The sequence below is a fragment of the Amblyomma americanum genome, unplaced genomic scaffold (genome assembly GCF_052857255.1).
Source record: "Amblyomma americanum isolate KBUSLIRL-KWMA unplaced genomic scaffold, ASM5285725v1 scaffold_409, whole genome shotgun sequence".
NCBI classification, from domain to species: domain Eukaryota; kingdom Metazoa; phylum Arthropoda; class Arachnida; order Ixodida; family Ixodidae; genus Amblyomma; species Amblyomma americanum.
In genome coordinates, this window is record NW_027526880.1 from 76,376 (window position 1) to 96,536 (window position 20,161).

At 48.5% G+C, this 20,161-nt stretch overlaps 2 protein-coding genes across 12 annotated transcripts in view; one reads left to right on the forward strand and one right to left on the reverse strand.

The window, feature by feature from the left end:
* The window catches only part of LOC144112551 (uncharacterized), a 35,343-nt gene extending 17,505 nt beyond the window's left edge, over positions 1–17,838 (reverse strand). For 5 of the 11 annotated variants that reach the window (XM_077645357.1, XM_077645356.1, XM_077645355.1 and 2 more), the window contains exons 1-3: positions 17,612–17,838; positions 17,193–17,382; positions 7,708–7,848 (exon numbers count right to left, since the gene is read on the reverse strand). In XM_077645357.1, the coding sequence (XP_077501483.1) occupies positions 7,708–7,848; positions 17,193–17,382; positions 17,612–17,692 (412 nt within the window). In that variant the 5' untranslated portion in view covers positions 17,693–17,838. The remainder of the gene's footprint in view (positions 1–7,707; positions 7,849–17,192; positions 17,383–17,611) is intronic. The other 6 variants (XM_077645358.1, XM_077645361.1, XM_077645360.1 and 3 more) reach the window with 2 other exon arrangements.
* Positions 17,839–18,236: 398 nt separating this feature from the next.
* LOC144112554 (uncharacterized) lies at positions 18,237–19,883 on the forward strand. Its single transcript, XM_077645367.1, has 3 exons — positions 18,237–18,296; positions 18,368–18,538; positions 18,694–19,883. Exons 2-3 carry the CDS (start codon positions 18,500–18,502, stop codon positions 19,081–19,083), a joined length of 429 nt encoding a protein of 142 aa, XP_077501493.1. The 5' UTR covers positions 18,237–18,296; positions 18,368–18,499; the 3' UTR covers positions 19,084–19,883.
* Positions 19,884–20,161: the final 278 nt, after the last annotated feature.

Genomic DNA, 20,161 nt, shown 5'->3' on the forward strand with positions numbered 1-20,161 from the left:
TTAAGGGACCACGAGCAAAAGCTTAGTGCCGTCAGGCCGCATACTGCGCCGGTAGAGGACGTTCTCGTGGAGCACAAACGGGGCGAGGGAAGCATCAGAGCGGTTGGCGGTCAATGAGGAAGTGTAGCGAGGAATCTAAGCGCTGTTCTTGAGCGATGTTGCGGAAGTCTGATATAGAGAAGAAAGACGCAGGCGTTCGTTGGGGGAAGGCGGATAGACAGGGTGACGGGATAAGCAATCTGCGTCGTGGTGCAAGCTGCCGGACTTTTGAATCTTGTGAATGACAGAAAATGTATATTCTTGAAGGTGAAGAGCACAGCATCGCAACCTGCCAGTAGGGTCTTTGAGCAAAGATAGCCAGCATAAGGCGTGATGATCCCTTATAACCGAGAAGGGGTGCCCAAAGAAGTAAGGGCGGATTTTGGTAATGGCCCAAACGAGGACGACGTATTTCCGCTCTGTGATAAAATAGTTGGCTCTGACACAGAAAGGAGACAGCTGGCATAGGCAATGATGCAAATCTGACTGCGTTGCCGCTGAGCAAGTAGGGCATCAATGCCATGGCCGCTCGCGTCGGTCCGAAGTTCCGCAGGGGCTTAAGGATCAAAGTGAGCCAAGACCTGCAGGTGCACAGATGGAGAGGGCACTGATAAGGTTTCTGAAGGCGGCAGCTTGCTCAGGCCCCCAAACGAATGGGACGTCCTTCTTGAGGAGCACGGTAAGAGGGCGGGCTATTTCTGCAAAGTTCTCGATGAACCGGCGGAAATACGAGCAGAGCCCGAGGGAGCCGCGCACATCACCGGAGGAACGCGGAGTAGGAAAGGAACACACGGCGCGTACTTTGTCAGGGTTAGGTTGGATCCCAGCAGAACCGACCAGTGACCAAGGACCTTGAGCTTACGGCGGCCGAAGGCACATTTCTTATAGTTCAGCTGAAGACCGGCGCGGCGGAAGACTGCAAGGATGGCTGAAAGGCGGTGCAAGTTGCTTTGGAATGTGCACGAAAAAACTGTCACATCACCCAAGTAGCATAGGCGCCGAGTCCATTTGAAGCCGCGAAGGAGGGAGTCCATCATGCACTTGAAGGTCGCAGGGGCATTGCAGAGGCCGAAAGGCATGACTTTAAATTGATACAGGCCGTCTGGGGCGACAAAGGCAGTTTTCTCATTTGGGCATCCGCCTTGCATGCGGGAGGAGCGAGGTTCGATCCACAGTGCTGCCGGGTACCCCCGGTGAAAAAATGGGTACAAGCTTTCGCCTGCCTGGTGCTCGGCTTCTTTAGGGTGAAATGCTTGGAAAATGGGTCTGACCCCACCTCGAGTAGAAGAAACAACCTTGTGCCATGGTGCTTTTTGGCCTCAGATGCCCTTGCACCATAAAATAAAAAGGCAGTTTTCTCACGGTCCCAATCGTCGGCAGTGATCTGCTAGTATTGTGAGCAAAGATCGATCAAGGAAAAGTAGCTAGCGCTGTGCAAGCAGTCGAGATAGACATCTTTCTTTCTGACAGTATTCAGGTGGCGGTAATCGACGCTGAATCGCCAGGTTTGATCTTTCTTTTAAGCAGGCATGACAGGGGACGCCCAAGGACTACTCGAAGGCTCGATGATGTTGCGGGCCAACATCTTGTCTAGCTCTGCATGCATGACACGGCGCTCAGAGAGAGATCCTATAGGGCCGTCTGTGAATAGGGAAGGCATCGCGAGTGTCACTGCGGTGGGCGACAACAGAGGTTTGACCCAAGGGACAGTCATCAAAATAAAAATTTTGCTTTAGGACAGACAAGAGGCTGTGAAGAGCTGTAGAGTCAGCAGGGCATAGATCGTTCGCAATCACCCCGGAAATAGGATCCGCACAAGAGGGCTGTGATGCAGGGATGTTGAAGACGTCAGTCGTTGGGTGAGGAGCCAGAAAAGAAACTGTGCAATCGGTCAATGGGGGCAGGTTAGCAAGTGAAATGCCGGTGGGAAGAACATGAGGAGAAAGGCTGAAGTTGAGGACAGGGAGGTAGGTGCAGTTGTTGGTGATATGAACAACGGTGTGGGGAAATACGACGCTACGATACAGAATCACAGCCGTGATAGGGCAAGCGAAGTAGTCTCCATCAGGGACGGGAGGAGAAGGTGATGTAGACGAGCAAACTTGGTGGAGCGAAGGCGAGGTGAGCAGGTGGAGTCGTCATAGCAGATAGGCAGATCCAAGCGGAGAAGGCCAGAGGAAGAGTCATTAAGAGCTGAGCGGGCGGTTAAAGAGTCAAGGATCGCAACCTGAGGGCACCCGGTCAGGACGGTGAACAGAATGGGAATATGACGTCAGGCAATGCTGACTCGTGCAGTGCACATTCCAGTCACGGCAGCGGTGCTGCCATCAGCGACGCGAATGGTGGAAGTGGCGGCGGGCGTTAAAACTTTCTTGAGGCGGCAAAGCAAAGAACTCAGGACAGACACTTGGGCGCCAGTATCAATGAGGACAGGACCAAGACACCATCCACAAGAACATTTTCAAGAGATTACGTTGGGCAGCGGGGGTCAAGAGGATTTGCAGGCCAGGTCAATGATGCAGCTGCATCGGCTAGTTTTCCAAGAAGTGGCAGGAGTTGGGAAGAAGAAGAGTTGCTGCGAGTGAGAGGGGAACGAGAGTGGCGGCCTTGTGAGGATGGCGAGCCGCTGGACCCATGGGCTGGCGGTATGAGGCTCGGGGTGAGGGCCAAGAATCAAGGGCTTATTAAAGATGGGAACGTATTTAATGACACTTCGGCGTGGCAGAGCACACATCACACAAGGCATCGGCCGAAGATTACAAACAACGCAGTGACACGCCAGCAAGATGGGCTGCCACCTGTAGTGAGGCAAGCAGAGCATGAAGACGTGAGTCAAGCATGCGCTGCTATCTGTTGGGAGCTGTCACAGGTGCTCATATCTCACATCCACCTCCTCCTTGGCGACAAAGTCCCTTGGTCGTGAAAAGTTGTACTCTGCTTTTGCATAATGAAGTCCTGTCTAAGACAACAAAACAAAGTTGACTACTTGTGGAGCATCACATCCTATACGAGTTCCAAACAGGTACATATCAGTCCAAAACAGTCTCTAGAATCACAATCAGTCCAAAAAGTCAATAGAAGTCCATCACCTGTCAGTCTACAAAAAGTGAATTACATATCAGCCAAAGACCATGGTTGTGCAACGTAGACACATACAGCAATGTCCTGCATGATGTCATCTACTTAGAGCAGTGGATGCATGACTGCAATTGTACGGTCGTTTAGTGGGCCATAGTTCACACCTAAGCGTTTGTCTCCACGGGACACAAAGACAACTGAAAAAGCCCAGAGGCCAGATGCTGGAAGAATTAAGAAAAGCTTGGTCGTCAGGAGCATATACAGTGGAACCTCGTTAATTCCAAGTCCGTCGGACCGCGAAAAATCAACTAATTAACCGGGTTTTCGAATTATCAAAAATGGACGAAAAACGAGAAATAAACGCACAAAACGTGGCTGTATCAACACTGCACCTTTACTTCGCCTGAAAAACGGTCACTTGAAGTAGTCATCGATGCGCGACTGCTTGGCGCGGTAGTTAGCCCACACCTTCGCCTGCCACTTAATTAGCCTCTGACCGTCACGTCGCCGTCACCGTCCGCCGAAAGTAAACGCGATTGAGTTCAATTATAGATCAGGCAACTCTTGGCGGACAACCGTGGTCACTTTTCGATAGGACGGAAGCAGCCTGAATCACGCGTATGGACTGTAAAAGATCGTCTCGAGCGGTAGTCTGAATAACCTGTCTAATTGTTGCCTCTTCGAAGTACCCGTTGAATCAGTGACGGTCGACCGGCCTGCGCCCCTTTACACAACGCAACGGAAAAATTCTTCACCACTTTTGGAATTAACAACGTTCATAGCCGCTCCACGAGATGTGCCACTTGGAGCAAATACACAGCGTTCAGTGCAGCTAGCACAATCTCGCGCATATGTGAAAACACGCGACAAACACCAACACGTACATGGCCGCAGCAGACGAAAGTTTCTGCACTTTTGCACTCGATTTGGCCGCTGCACCGACAGCACTAGTGTCGGGCTACACTCGCGCCGCAAGAACTGGTGCTGCACTGGCACGGCACTTTTGTGAACTAGTGCAGAAAGTGCAGCCAAATCGAGGAGACCTAAAGCTAGCCTCCAAAACCGGTGCAGATCACTGAGGCACAACAAAGCACCGGAAACAGGAAGTTGATTTAAAGTGCCGCCTGGCTTCCACTCCGGCAACTATACTGGCCTCAGAGACTTGCACTATGGAAAAGTCACGGAGGCCATGGCTTAAATTGACGTATTATCCGGATGAGGGCGCGCTGGCTGTTCAAATTATCCGGCAAAATTTGCATGCAAACTGTTGGGACCGCAGAAAACCTTCGAATTACGCGGGATTTCGAATAAACAGAGTTCGAATTAACGAGGTTTTACTGTATGTATGGGGATCAACTGTAGGGCACAGTATAGGGCAAGAAGCAAACGCGGTGCTCCATGCCTCTAATGTCCAAGATGATATCATCATCATGGAGAGCGAAAATCGCATTCTTTTCAGCCACAGTGTCTCTTATTACTGACTGGCAGTATTACTGACTAGCGGGCAGTGTGGGTCTAGGAACAAATTCGGGTTAATGACATCCTTGTCGAAATTGAAAGGAAAAATGGGCGGGGGCAGCGTAAGTAATGCGAAGACAAGACAACCGGTGGTCCTTAATGGTATTGAAATGGATTCCAAGAGAAGGCAAGCGTAGCAGGGGGTAACAGGAAGTGGGTGGATGAGATTAAGAAGTTTGCGGACATATGGTGGGTGCAGCTGGCAAAGGACAGGGTTAATTGGAGAGGCATGGGAGGCCACTGCCCTCTAGTGGCGTAGTCAGGCTGATGATAATGATGATGAGGGTGGCTGCTACAGCTTCGATTTTAGTCTTTAATACAAGCTCACAAACTGTGACATAACTTTTTACTGTAATGGCAGCACCACCCGAGAGCTGGCTTGCCTTGTCTCGGTCACAGAGAAAGATATTATACGTATTTGTTGAATACATTTGTGTGTTGGGGACCCGAGTTTGTTTCCTGTACACATAAGGCTACAGGTGAGGATGTAGCTAAAATGTCTTTTGTGTTGTTTATGTTAGTTAATAGTTCCCTACAATTTCAGTGAACTAGGAATGCATGATAATTTTTTTTGGGGGGGGGACGTATTTTAGAAGCTTGGGTCCCTGTTTCTTTGGGGCCTGTTATTGGGATTTTTCTTATTTTTCAGTCAAGAAAGCTCCGCCACACCTGCGATGAAGGTGAGCTCGGTGTTAAGTCCATCACCTCACTAGAGGCTCTGGAGCTCTGCGGAGAACCCAAGGGTGTACTGTTCGTAGGCCTCTCGCAACTGGGGGAAGCCTTGTGGGCGGCCGACACAGGGGCCAGCAGGCCCTTTTTCGGGGGTGGCAGGGCAGCCTTCACTGAGTCTACCTGGGGCGCGGATGGCCCAGTCTTAGGCTCACTGTGTACAGCCGGGGCAGGTACCATAGGCCGGCATGGTGCTCCGTCCCTTCGCACTACATCGCCGAAATTTGTTTTCGCTGTGAACTGGAAAGTTGAGGGGGGTCATTTTCGTGCTTCCTGATACGTTATGTTCATGATTCATGATCGTATGCTGCACATTTGGCACATGTTTGACGGCCACTACAGCTCCGGGAGCCGTGGAGGAATCTCACTCTTGATGCACCGCGTGGGATTTGGGATGTATGGTCTCAGTTATTTTGAGATATTCTACATCTAGGGATTCGGGGCGATGGCTGGAGGCAAAGGTCAGGACTATGTGCCTTGTTGGTGTTTCCTTGTCGTCTTTTCGTATTTTGATACGATGGACATCTGTGATGTTCCGGTCTTTTAAAAAGACTTTCTAACGTTTCTTGTTCTGAAAGAGTGAGAAAATTGTGTTTGAATATTACGCCTTTCACCGTGTTTAGTGACCGATGAGTAGTCACGGATACAGGTACAGGTGCCCACAGAAGTTTTTGGAAAACGAAAATTGCAACAAAGCCTAATTACTGGGCAGCCTAAGTATGCAGCCATGAAGTGAACTGTGTGCTTGGTATTGGCAGCTCCTAGAGCAGAATGCACCCCTCAGTGCCTGGCTGAGCTTCTAGTCAGCGAGGAAATTGATGTTTTTCTTGATTTCAGCATTCTGAAAACTTTTGTGGGCACCTGCAGGTCTCCTAAGAATAATATGGTTGGAAGTATAAAATATTGCACTTTGTTGCGGATTTGGAGCAATAGGTCTCCACTGGCCAGCTTCGTCACCATGTAGCCAAGGCCCAATGGTTCAGTCGGAGATTTTGAAACAATGAACTTTCCTAGCTGGTTGGTCTGCATTTTCACTATGTACAATATGGTATCTAGGGAAAACTTTTTTTTTTGCAGGAATTCTGCTGTTACATCGGTCCGCACTCTTCTTTGAGGGCGATCGTTTTGTGGGAGAGGGGCATGAAATTTACAATACATAAAAAATTTACAATACATTTTTAAAAATTCTTACTTCCACACCTCGCGGTGATGCGCGGTGCTGGGCTTTCGAGCGAAACCTGGCATACAACGTCACGCTGTGCAAGTGACCTCAGCAGCAGGGGGTTATCATTGGTTCACCGCGCGAAATCCTTTCAGACATCACGCAGCTACCACAGCCGCGGCCACTCCGCGCGCCCCGGCAGCCGATGGAGGAGTGCCGAAGTTTTGGCATGTGAAAATTGAGAGGAGAGGGAAAGGCATGAAGACTGAGAAGATCAAATTTAGGTTGCATATAACTCATCTTCCACAAAACGCATTAAAATATTTGTGAAGCAGCATTTAGCAGCATTACTTAGAGCCCCTTTCTGGGGCCCTTTAAAGGTCTAAACGCTTGGCATCGGCTCAACCAGCAGGAACCCCTTTTCACCAAACACAGCTGAGCCATGCACGGCTAAGCGTGGCTGCTCGGGTCTGTGGTGACACACTGCTGACCATCATCCCCCTGCGGGGATGCCTCTGCGGGGATGCTTCTGCAGGGATGCCCCTGCGGATGCTCGGGAACCCGTGGTGTTGCAACTCACCAACATCTGCACACTGCAGATGCCCCTGCGGGGGGCCCCCCTCGCCTGCACCGGCGGCAAAAATGTGCCAAATGAAGTTTAGGTAATCCCGCCTTGTGGCTGCAATTTCAATCCCTTCAAAGCGATAACAACAGAAAACCCAGCGACGCGAGCAAAAAATTCGTAGGTTGCTCTTCCAGAGTAGAGATTACCCGGGAAGAGCAGCATACACATGTACTAGTACTTGTACGGGCGGGATCTTTCATGCGATCGTACTGTACTCTTAACATAATGATGAAAGATGGAACAGTGTCCGCCAAGAGGACCCCAGGCTGCTGAAGGGGCCCATTAATTCTGTTGTGCACCTTTTCCAAATGAGCTGCATGCAGAAAGCAGTGCAGGAGAGCAAAGCTTCAGAAAAAGGGAACAACCATTGACGCACCCAGCGCAATGCTGTGCAGCAGTGGTGTTGTGCACACTTGCATTGCTGTTGGATCTACACGGGCCGCATCCCACTGTGGATGAGCACAGAACCAAATTAACACCACTATGTACAGCCTTCCCGGTCAGTCCATTATACACGAGGTGGAGAGGAGAAAGCTAGGTGTGCTGAAAGACAAACCTGGTGTGGGCTCAAGTGCTGCCTTGGCTCCAGTGAGTGCAAGCAGGCCACCTTCTTTCAGGTACTTGGATGCAAGGCTAGAAGCAATCACGGATGTCCACACACTGGACTTCCACAGGGAGTCGCAGTTCTTCACATAATCTGGAATTGACACCGAGAGAGAAAAACCGCTGTGGGACTAGTTCGGTGATATGAGGTCATGTGTAAAAAGGCGCACAAGGACAGGATACAAGAAAAGGATTCTTAGGCATAGTAGCAGTGCAAAAAACACCCACACGCATGCGCGACGCAGCCTATATATTCCACTTTGATAGCTTGGAATAAAATCAGTTGTGAGTGCAGCGTCTGTGCGTGTCTCTCGGTGTCTAGCTCTTTTGTGTGTGTTTTTTGCACTGCTACTATGCCTAAGACAAGTAACCAACTTGCCCAAGAGCTCGTTTTACTGAAGAAAACGATGCTACCATAATGCAGTGTGCTTTGGCAACAAAAAGAGCTTCTGCAAAATATACTGCCTTGAGTTACAGTATGTGTCACTACTCTCTGTGGTATGAACCCAATGTTCCCACACTTCCATCTCGCTGAGCTTGCTACAGCACTCTGCATAACATGTTTTCCTCTTCCTTTGTTACGAGCATTAGATGCATAATACCAGATAATGACTCTGTGGCATATGATGCATTTCATATGCAACGTTTGTTTTTAGTCGCTGTCTGTGCGAGTAATTCATCTCTGCGCATACACAGGAGAGTCCTTAGTCCCCATCAAATACAAAGATCATTAGCACCAGCGTTATTCATTGCGAGAATAGCAAAAAGCATTCCCGTATCGTTTAGGTCACATGTTTTGTTTGATAAATTCTTCCCCCAAGTGACAAGAAGCAAACAGGCCGTCAAGTGATGATGAGGTCAAAGCACCTTTTCCCCAGTAACCACTTCTTTACGACATATGCCCTATAAGAAATATTAATCGGAGTCGGAGTCGTTTTTTTTTAGATGCACGGGCAGCTTTGATTGGCGATATTCGTGCTGAACTCCCCAGTGTGCCTCGCGGAAGCACTGTTCAAAAATATCGTGTACCGTAGCGCCGCCGCTCCAGACACCGCTTTCACATGGTGCAACCTGCCGCCTGCTCTAAGCATTGTAAATTTCCCTCAGCCCTCCTCCCCGGCTGGCCCCGACGTTTCTCCCTCTAAGTGCGCACGGTTGACCATATACTGGAGGGCACCGAACTCTCCACGGTATTCCTATCTCGCGACGTATCTCTTATCTCGTTCCTTTATGCCGTGTCCGCTTTCGTGAAGCTCCCAGAAACAGTTTCGCCCAGTTCGTTGTGGCTTTTTCGGGGCGCTTCAACCGGTTGGGGGAATGGGAGGATGAGGGTGCTTTAGGGTCTTGATAAGCCAGGCAGCACCTTTTGCGCGGGCCGCTTTTTTTTTTTAACTTTTTCTGGACCCATCTTCGTTCTCTCCTCTTTTTTTCACATAAGTAATGCAAAGCTAATTTAAGAAAAATTACACCTGAGCATTAAAAAACCTGCTTTCGAGCCTCCTACAGTGCATCTATTCTTTTTCAACAGGTGCTGGCCCAAGGACACCCATCAGAGTGCCCACAACAGCACCATGGAACATAACCTATGATGGTAAGTGCACAAGGAAAACAAGAGAATTTATTGCAAAATGCTCATTTTTTCATTTGCATAAAAAACTATGGACCAGTAGCCTTGATATTTTCGTGATGGATATCGAGAGGTCTGTAATAGTGCATCAGTTTTACTTTAATGCAAAAAATTATTTCTTGAGTCTGCCATTTGCATAACTCATACATGTCATGAAAATGTACACATTGTTCAGACACAGCTGTGCAAATACTTAAGCTGTTTATTGTTTTCATAACAAAATGTATAGGCATACCTTCAGTCATTTTGTTCACAAAGTTTTTAAATTGCTGATAATGCAACATATATAGAGCAGTCGAGATACCACTTGTCTCGCAGCCACGTTTACATGAATGTGACCTGATACCAGCTGCAGCTTGCCGTTCCGCAGCCTACACTGGGCATGGCACCACGAATCTTGATGTCGTGCGTGTAAACGATAACCCAGAAGCCGAACGAGATACATGAGGAAATACAATGTGCTGCAGTCGCATTTTTGTAAACTTCGCTTATGTAGCAGAGTATGAACTAATACAAAAACCATTACTTTGCAACAGTTGTTGCTTTATGTCAATGTTTCATAAAATTTTGCAAGTTCTCTAATGAACTGCTTTCTTGCCACGTTTAATTTCTGTGGTTGTGAATTTGTGGTCCTTAAATGGGAAAATCTTCCGACCACTACATGATAAACTTCACCTATGAATGCTCATTTCTGCTCTAGTATATTCATGACTTCAAACAAAACATGACATAGCATTGCACGGTGGGCAATTAGTTGCCCTGTGATTGCACCCTAACAGTAATTTGTATGGGATCTAGGCTTCTGTGAGGTTTACAAAAAGACGTCTCTTTTTTCATATATTTTTTTCAGGTGAAGCTGGCCCAGTGGCCTCAGTGGTGCCAGACAGGCCAGCGTTGGACAGGCAACGGTGACATCTGCACCAGAAGCACCAAAAAGAAGACAGAGGAGACGCACATCGGCGTACACCGCTCAAATCCTCAAGCGGATTGAGAAACTGCGTTCTCAAAGCGACAGATACAGGAAAGTTCTGGGCCGGATTGGAAAAAAGGCATGAGAGAAGGCGAGCAACACATCAAGAGGCTCTAAAAAAGCATGAGCCGCATTTGCTACAAGACCGTTTTTCAGATCAGGCTCTGCTCTTTTCCAAAATCCAAAAAGCACTGGTAAAAACAAACAAATCGCTCTCAATTTTTCCTTTCACTCCCAAATATCTTATTGCTTCTTTAGAGAAATGCTTCCTTTGCCGCATGTGAGGATGCTGAGGTGCTGGCTGGCAGACATCCCAATGACACTTGGTATCATTCCAGGTGCCATGAATGCAATAGAATCAGTAACAAAAGATTAGCTACTTCAAGACAAAGCATGTTGTCTTTTATTCAATGAAATAGTCCTGAAAAGAATTTTGATGTATGATCACTCGCAAGATATTGTTTATGGTCCATGGGGGTTTAATGTCCCAAAGCGACTCAGGCTATGAGGGATGCCATAATGGGCTTCGTAGATGATGGGAATACAAGGACTTCTCATATGGCAAACAAAGCTCTTGTTATGGCAGTGTCTGGCATATCAAGAAATTGGATTCAGCCAGTAGCCTTTGCGGCGGCCAACAAAGCATCATCAGCTCTTGCAATATACAAGCTGCTATAAGACTTAATTCAGTGTCTTGAAACAAAAGGTCATTTGGTGACAGCAGTCACCTGCGCTCAAGAGTCAGAACAATGTCAGCCTGTCAATAACGCTCATCCATCCCATCCATAAGCCATATTTGAACACACCACCTGAACATCTCAAAAGCAGATTAGTAAAGAAACTAAAGAACAACACATTTGCAGGATGCCCTTCGCTGACATGAGAGTTAAGTATGCCACAAAAGTGTTCAGCAAATCTGTGTCTGTGGCACTCCTCACTCTCATCGCCATTCAGGGGCTTCCTGTTGATGCCAAATTTACAGCAGAGTTTGCGGAAAAGGCAGATCAGCTTTTTGACAGCCTGAACAATTCAACCCTTTTTTGAAAAAGCAGGATGACGAGCTGTGGTACACATGTGTGAGGGTTCGGAACACCATGTCTTCCTTGGGTCGCCCATAAATAGGATTGCCCAATGGCATTTTGGTTGCCCTCGAGACAAGCAACCGCACTACATCAAAGGTTGGCAGATTACAATCAAAGCCTTGCTCCTGCTGTGGACTATCTAAAAGAAAATTTTCAATTTAGTCATATTTTCACTCGTTGATTTCGGCTAGACCCTTTGAAAACCTTTTTTGAATTATTCATTAAAAAAAAGGGCCCCACTGAGATGCACAATCTGCACCAATTCGTTACCACTCTGAAACATATCTGGATTGGCAAAGTTTTCAAGCTTTCTCAAGGAGACTGTGAAGTGACAACAAATGCATTCCTCATCAACTTGGAGGGTGTTTCCATAGTGTTGTCATGAAGCAGCATAACCACAAGCCACAGCAGGCCGCAAGGCTCCAATTCACCTGACGTGCAAGGGTCTTCAGAACATGCCCCTCTCATAGTATATGGAAATGTGTACCTTATCGCTGTCACTCCTGTGAAGAGCTTTTTTGATCTGAGAACTACTGAGTGTACATGTGAGAGAACACTGCTTGCAGCAGCAGACGGTGGCTCTGTCCATGGCCGACACCAACTCTTCATACTACTCAAGGAGAATGGTGATCCTGAGCACGTTTTCATATTTGCCGCTGGAACCTCTGAAGAATGTCTATATTAATAAAGGAATTAGATTCTGCCTTCGGACAAGAATTCGTGTAGTGTGCCCACATAACGAATGTCTGTAAGAATCTGGCTGAAAGGATGCCAAACCGACAAGGTATGTTCTGTTCAGTAGGCTGGAGTCTGATGTTTCTTAATTTAATGTGCCACACAAGGCTACATGGGTACACCTCATTTGTCAACAGACGCACAGATACAGTCGAAGCAGATGCTCCCACCAGAAAGAAGCGTAAATATACTGCTTACGTTCATGACGCATCGTGTTACTAAACGATTAAAATATTTAGTTTTTTATTGCTGCCTACTGCCTATATGCTCTCTCTTTATTGAACTATTTATTTGTCATGTTCATAAGTGTTCTGTATTTGTTATGTAAGGGGGGTTGTGGCTCTTCTGCCGAGTCTCAACAGCCTTCTGCTAAGAGTCTTTCACACACACAGTTCACCACAGTGAGTGATGTGGCTGCTATGCTAGTTTATAATTCATCTCTGGTTGCGCATATACTGTACTTGCTTTTGCTATGTTACTTTCATGAAATGCAAGGTTCTTTCTGTAACTGTTGTGCGCCATGTTTGTCTGAGCATTGTTATGACCAGGGGTTTTGAATTTACTTATTACTGACGAATACTAACCGCTTACAAAAGGTACCAGGGAACCCCGTGCTATATGGCTTCTTTCTCCTCCTGTTCAACAAGCACATAGCCATACAGCCACTCAAGAAATGCCAGAACTCAATTATTAATGATTCGCTGTATGGCGAAATCAGTCTCTATAAACACTTGTAGCGTGATTAGTGAAAAAATAAAGTAGTGAAACTTAATGTTGAGACGTGCATGGCTGCAGCAGCTCAAAACATCCAAAAAGTATTCTGCAGAACCGAAGGGTTTTGTGGTATATAATTTGCCATCCCCTGGTCATGACTGTTGCACTCTATTTTGCTGTTGGGGAAATTGGAAGTATCTGGAATCCAGCGCCAGAAAAAACATGCTGGCTCAAGTGTTCGGCTCTGTAACAAGAGCGTATACACATGAGATGTGACTTGGTTGTCATGTATGCTAGCATCGAAAATGCATTCTCAAACTATCATAAAGTGCTACTTATACTGGCTGTTTTAGGAATTTCTTCTGCAAGTTGTAACATTGAGGGTTTTACGTCCCCCAAGCAACACATGCACTAGGAGGGATGTAGTGCTAGTGGCCGGCATGTTATATTGGACTCTTAACATGCGCGGACACTATACAGTAGAAGGACCACTTGTAATTTACCATTTACTAAATCACCCGACATTGTGGTAGATGCAATATAATGCCGAACAGAGAATTAGTGGCTTGTTATACACGTTGCACATTATATTTGTTATTTCTCTATCAGCTATTTATACGCATGCATATTTTGGGTTACCCTCCAGTGTGGCATCACTGCAAACTGAATTAATGACCTCCGATTATTGTTGTGCACCAGCCACGGCCACAATTGTTCCGCGAATATTCAAAAATTCGTTTCTCGGCCTGCCTTGGTCACATTTTCCTTCCCTTGGCGTCTACATTAAACAAGTAATTGAAGTAGGACGTGGCAGAGGAGCCATGCCCTAAAGCATATAAGCCTGTAACTCAATTAGCCAAGAGGTAAACGTGCCCATTGTTAGCAGAGTTAGAAGGTGAACTTTTCTTGGTGTCTGTACATGAAGCTGTACATAGCACTGCAGCATATAATGTTGTCTTTGGTCTACTTATGCAGTGAATTCTTCTGCACAAGTTAAAGGTTGAAACTTTTGGCTGGCTCACTTTGTATGTGTATACTCATTGCCACACATGATATATTTCAATACAGGTGAAATGTTTTACTTCATTGCCATTTACCTGAATCTGTACAAAGTAATTGTGGATGCACATATACTGATTGATGTAGTATTTGGTTATGTATACCATACTTTTTTTGATAGTGCCGTACCTTTTTGCAGCACACTGGCATTTTCCGATACTGATTGTTCGGAGTGGCTGTCACTGATATTGCCATGCCACTGATGCCTAGAATCACCACTTTTGCACATCCATTGTGAATAGTTATGTATTCTTTCATCAACTGTCGTTCGCACAGAATTGTTTATGCTTTTGCTTCTCGAGCGAGCGCAATAAGCAGCTGCTGTGCAGTCGCGCCACTCGCCACCATGCACCATGCCACCTCAAAAGACGTCGAAATACACGCCACACATAACATAAGTACATGGAAAATCATACAGGAAAGCAGCGCGGGAGCAGTTAGTGACCAGTATGTACGAAGCTTGAATCCAGCTAGTGCCCGGCAGCACCAAGAAAGCGCGAGCAACTGGCCGGCTAAACACACGCCGCCTTATTGGATTTCTGGATTGGCTTGGCTGAGTTTGTCTCGGAGTTTTGAGCAATCCATGCGTTTACCGCTGCTCCCAGGCACCGCCACCGTCGCATTCAAAAATCGTCTCCATTGGCTCCACGAGAATGTCACACCCTTGACCGCGCAGCAAGAAACCCATACAGCTCTGATGCAGTGCACATGAAAGCTTTGCGAAGACTAGAAAAAGTAAAAAGTGACATTGAAACGCCGACCACAACAAAGAAAAAAGAAAACACACAAAAAACATTTCGGCTCCTACACGGGAGCCTTGTTCACTGTAAGGCTCCCGTGTGGGAGCCGAAACGTCTTTTGCGTGTTCTTTTCTTTTTTGTTGTGGTCGGCACCTTCAATGTCGCGTTTTACGATTCAACCCGACCAGACAAGTTTTCGTATGGAAAATTGTAAATTGTGAGGTACGCCCCGAAGCGACACATTGTGAGGGACGCTGTAGTGAAGGGTTCTGGATTAATTTTGCCCACCTGGGAATCTGACATTTCACAGAACACAGATGCCTTTCGCCTTCATGGAAACGCGCGGCCGCGGTACTGAACCCGAGTCGTTGCCTCAGTCGCCAAGTGCTCTAACCACTGAACCGGCACAACAGGTATGGAAAAGTACCGAAATTCCTCCAATGATTTGCATGATGTAAGCTCTCTTCACAGCCATTCTGCTACAAAAAGCGCTCGTATGTGATGCTAGGCTGCGGTTGCTGGTAGATCAAATATTCAGCTCCTGATAGTGCGAAACCTGTAGGAAATTGTGACTAATATATTGTAACACCACCTGCCGCACCGTTTGAGCAAGTGGGCATAGATCTATTGGGTCCATTTCCCAAATCCTATCATGGGAACTGCTGGATAGTGGTGGTTTGCGTTGATTACCTTACTCGGTATTGCAAAAGGGCAGCCCTACCCTCTTCTACAGCGTATAATGGGTCCTCCATAGTTATGCTGCGCTCCATAGTTCTCCGTCATGGACCCCCAAAAGTTATCAGTGACCATGGCCGGCAGTTCACCGCTGAAGTCATGGAGCAGCTTCTCCATTCCTGCGCATTGCATTTTCGCCATTCCTTGCCTTACCATCCCCAAATGAATGGGCTAACTGAGCACACAAGCCGAACGATCACTAACATGCTGTCAATGTACGTTGATTCAAAGCACAAAATTTGGGACAGCGTCCTGCTGTTCGTCACCTACGCTTTCAATACCGCGCACCATGAGTCTACTGGCTTCAACCCCTTCTTTTTGCTATATGCTCGTCCCCCACTACACCCTGGACACCATCTCATGAAGATCCCTTCATCGCCGAGACACTTTTTCTCGCCGAAGAGGCCCGGCGCCTTGCCCGCCTTCGTATTCTCGCCTCCCAAGATCAGTCCAAAGCGTGCCATGATGCCCACTGCCATCGCATCACTTACAGGCTTGGTGATTTGGTCCTGTTGTGGCGGCCTGTCCGAAAGCGGGGATTGTCCCAGAAGCTGCTGTGCCACTACGATGGACCCTATGTTATTATTGAGAAAATTAGCGAGCTCAATTACCGCATAGCGTGCCTCACGGCAAGCGGCCATCGTTCTGCACGAACTGAAGTGACTCATGTTGCCCGACTGAAGCCCTACCATTCGCGCAGTGCTTTTTAACTCGCCCTGCAGGGTTCGTCTGCGTAAGGGGAAGTGTGACGCCCATGAAGAGGCAATGCCTAGTCTATTTGGTCGGTATCGCCGACTACGCAGAAGATGAGAATGAGGTGATGCGTCTCGTGCTCGGCAAGCAGACTCCAGCTGGTTTCAGTCGCCTGTCATGGTCTGAATAAACCCCCGGTCATAACCTGGAGGGTCGTACCCGGTCTAAAGGTATGGGGATCGTTACCCCACACCTCCACGAAGATGTTACGACCGGGGGTTTATTCAGACCACGATGGGCAACTGAAACCAGCTGGGGTCCGCTTGCCGAGCACGAGACGCATCCGCCTCTATCTCCTCATCTTCTGCGTAGTCGGCGATACCGACCAAAGACTAGGCATCGCCTCTTCATGGGTGTCACACTATGTTAGAGAAAAATGTAGCAGCCGCACTGTAACAATAACAACAGGCCAACTTCCAGCGAGTGAATGAAGCGCCTTAAACCACTGCCTAAACTTCAGCGTGAACAGACGATGCACAGCGAAATGTTTGTGCTTGTATTGCTTTTATTATTATGTCGTCGAACACGGATATAATAATGCACAACCTTTTCTACGACTTCACTCGCGTGTGTATTAGCACAGCAAGAGCCGAATTGAAGCTTGGCAGCGCCGCATTTCAAGCAGAGCGTTGCATCAGTGCATCTCGCCGAACGACCGGGAAGTCAGTACCCAGCATGCCTTGCTACTCGTTCAGACTGAGCACCACCTAATGGGCCCTACGGGCATGCCTATGGGAGTGTCGACTCTCACCTAGCATGATGCACCTTCCTGTCTGAAGTGTGGTAAATCGAAGGGGCCCATAGGAGGACAGTGTCCTCTAAAAAGCGATTGAATGGAACGTTCAATATCACCAGGTTGCCTGTCTCACGCGCGGCAACAAAACGCGGGCGAAATTGGAATTATTCCATTTCCTCCGCATGAATCCAACTGATCGCTCCCAATTTTTGAGCAGTGGTACCTGGCTGTCATCACGTGTTCTGAACACCTCTTACCAAAGTTTTGCAAATCAGTTCGTAGCTCACCGACAGAGGCCGCGTTGCCCCCAGCCCATCCGCCAGCCACGCAGATGAGCGCATCGATCTTGCCATCCTGGAGAACTTTGTCGACCCCTTCGAGTACACGCTCGTGCTGACTGGCCCATGCGTCGCACGGCTGGACCACCACGTTGGCGTCGGCTTCTTCGTTGGGCAAGTGGTCCACGGAAGCAACCCACTGGAAGACCAGAGAAATGGCCACAACTCGGGAACATTAGCAAATTTCCAAGACACCTGTTGCTGCACATAAAATTTTCCCTACCTCAGCGCTAACTTAAACAGTCGCTAAACGCCTCGCACAGACGACATGAAAAAAAGGCCTTGAAATGTCTAGACGCACTGATAAGACCGGCCGGCGAAAGAAATGCGATACTTAGCAAAGGCTGAAACAACCATGCATTGCTCACCCACTGCTTCTGCCTGAAAAAAGAGACAATTGCGCTTCCAAGCGCTCCTTTCCCACCGTAGACAACCACTCGCCCTGCCATCGTTTCGTCAAGAATGTCGAGTTAATTGCTCAGGGACCGATGCGGGCGAGGACACTTGCCGTATACTCTCCGGGAGTCGGCTTGCGACTGGCGCTGACCGGCCGACGAAAGAACCCCAGGCACCCCAGGCGATTGCGGCGACCCCAGCGTTCCTTGCAATTTGTCACGTGGGCTGCATTAATGGGCCTCTTCGATTTACCAAGGTAGATGTATACTGGTAGCGAAGGCTCCATAGGTGTGCAAAGAGAAGCGTTTCGGTGCAGGTGGGCTGGAAACGCTGATTGGTCGATGGGATGCGCTTCTCCGTGACGTTTTTCTGCTTCTCCCTCGTTCTCAACCGGACGTGGGTTCGCCGCGCCTCTCTCGGCCTGTCCCTAGAGTGCCTAGGGAATCGCTAGGGCCGGCTGGCCGGCCGCCGGGCGTGCGTGGTCTGCGGGCATTCTCTTCGTGAGCGTAGGCGGCGGCGCGCGCGTTTCGGAAGCTGGTATGGCTTTTTTTTTTTTTTGCGTGGTGCGCTCGTCGGCGCAGCCAGCTTCTTGCTTCCACGACATTGCGACGACCCCCAAAAGGCGCTGACCCGCGAGAAATCGCCAGCGACATAAAGGTACGCATTTTATCTCAAATTTCGCTTCATGAAGTGCTGTACCGCTTACCTACATGCCTTGCGCATTCCAGGACCTCGTTTTCCTGCTGCAGGAGCACGTCGTGCTGGTGTTCAAAATTTTGCAACTCCATTACGACGACCCACATAAGGTGCGGTTTGAGGACCGCCGGCGTCGCCATCTGAACCGCCGTCTGACAGCCACGATGAAGCGCTTGTCTGGCGTGCACGTTCTCAATCACGAGGTAAGGGTTGAACAACGTTTTCGCAAGTTTTCTCGTGCAGAACTCGCCAAATTGCGGCGCTTGTAACGTAACTTTTTTTGCAGCATCGTTTTTCGCAAGTTTTCTCGTGCAGAACTCGCCAAATTGCGGCGCTTGTAACGTAACTTTTTTTGCAGCATCGTTTCCTGGATGCTTCTGGCGAGCCGATGCTGTCCTTGTTTGCCGCAGACCGGGGCATCGACCAGATGTCAAAGATTATCGTCGCGGCCCTCGTCAAGATCTACGGACCAGGGATAGCGTCGGCTTCAAGGGCAAGACCAGGAGAGGTGTACGTCGTGCACCGGTGTCGTCGGTGCGGAGCCAAAGGGCACAAGACGGACCACTGTGGGCCTACTGCTCACCGCGCCGCCACGCCGCTGCAGGTCGCGGTTGAAGTGCTCCTGAAAACGGCCCTTTTTAGGGCCACCTCATTGTTTCCTGGCAGATCGCGAGCGTCCCGTTTCGTGCCCGTATTCCCTCTCTGTCGAAATCGACGCCAGACATCAAAATCGCGCGGTGTGAGCTAGTAAATCGCTGGTAGAGACAAAAACTCGTGCTTGTATACAGACTTACCCATCTCCAGTGCGCCTTTGTTTATTTCCGTGGGCACTACTCGCGCTTTGTAGAAATCGACGCCAGCCGCGAAATTTTACATGTTAGACCTCGCTACAGCATTAGCGCAGCGTGCCTTCGTCTCTTTACGTTCTAACTTTTATGCAGCGCACCTTTGTTTGCTCGTTACTTTTGTTCTTTTCAGTCGTTTCCTGAATCCGTCCAAAGAGCCGGGCTAAATGGATGATTATGGAACCACATGGCGATTGCACTGCATACAGCACGACTTTGGTCCCTGTGTTTTTAAATAAAAACATCAGATGTCGAAGGTCATGGTCGTGTCCGAGGATGGCTTCCACAGCTGGGGCCTAACCATAGGGACCGCACACGCTTTGTCGTCGTTGCCAAGTGGAGAGGCCCAAGATGGCTGGCATCCTTAATAAAGATCCCTTCTCGGGGCCGCTTTAGTGTTTCCTGGCAGATCACGCGCTTTCCACCCTGTGCACATGCTCTCATTTCCAATTAAAAAGGTCCTTTAATAACAAGATGTTGCATGGTACTTAAACAATAGCGGCTACAATGACAAAGGTGAAGAAGTGCTGGAGTTACACGGAAATAAAAAAGGTTGGGGGTGCCCACATAACAACCTGAAATGGATTTGGACAGGACTCCTAGTTAATTGCATTTGGAAGAGAAAGACAAGGTTTAATTTTGCAGTGTAAGCTTGCTTCTCTAGAATGAACAGAGAACGTTGCCTCACACTGCTTGGGCCACCTTCCTTGACCCCATGAAAAAAAAAAAACAGGATGCCTCTGGGAAACTATTTGCGGAAATTCCGCCCCCCCCCCCATTCAGGAGGGAAGGGTGGGTGGGGGGGGGGGGGGGTGACGGCCTCCTCTTTGTCGGGCTCGGCGCGACGCACGATGGACAAGACGGCGAAAGGAAGGGGGCTGTCAGTGACGCATGTTCCGCGCTCTTCGCTTCGCCAGCGTACAAGTCCCTTCGACAGCCTGAAATGCCTTCGGTGGGCATCGTCACGCATGTCGAAAGGAT

Bases quoted from the DNA above. Each gene is read 5' to 3' on its own strand.
- LOC144112554 (XM_077645367.1), top strand. From the start codon at position 18,500: ATGAAGCGCTTGTCTGGCGTGCACGTTCTCAATCACGAG. The intron at 18,539-18,693 runs GTAAGGGTTGAA...CTTTTTTTGCAG, and splicing joins TGCACGTTCTCAATCACGAG to CATCGTTTCCTGGATGCTTC.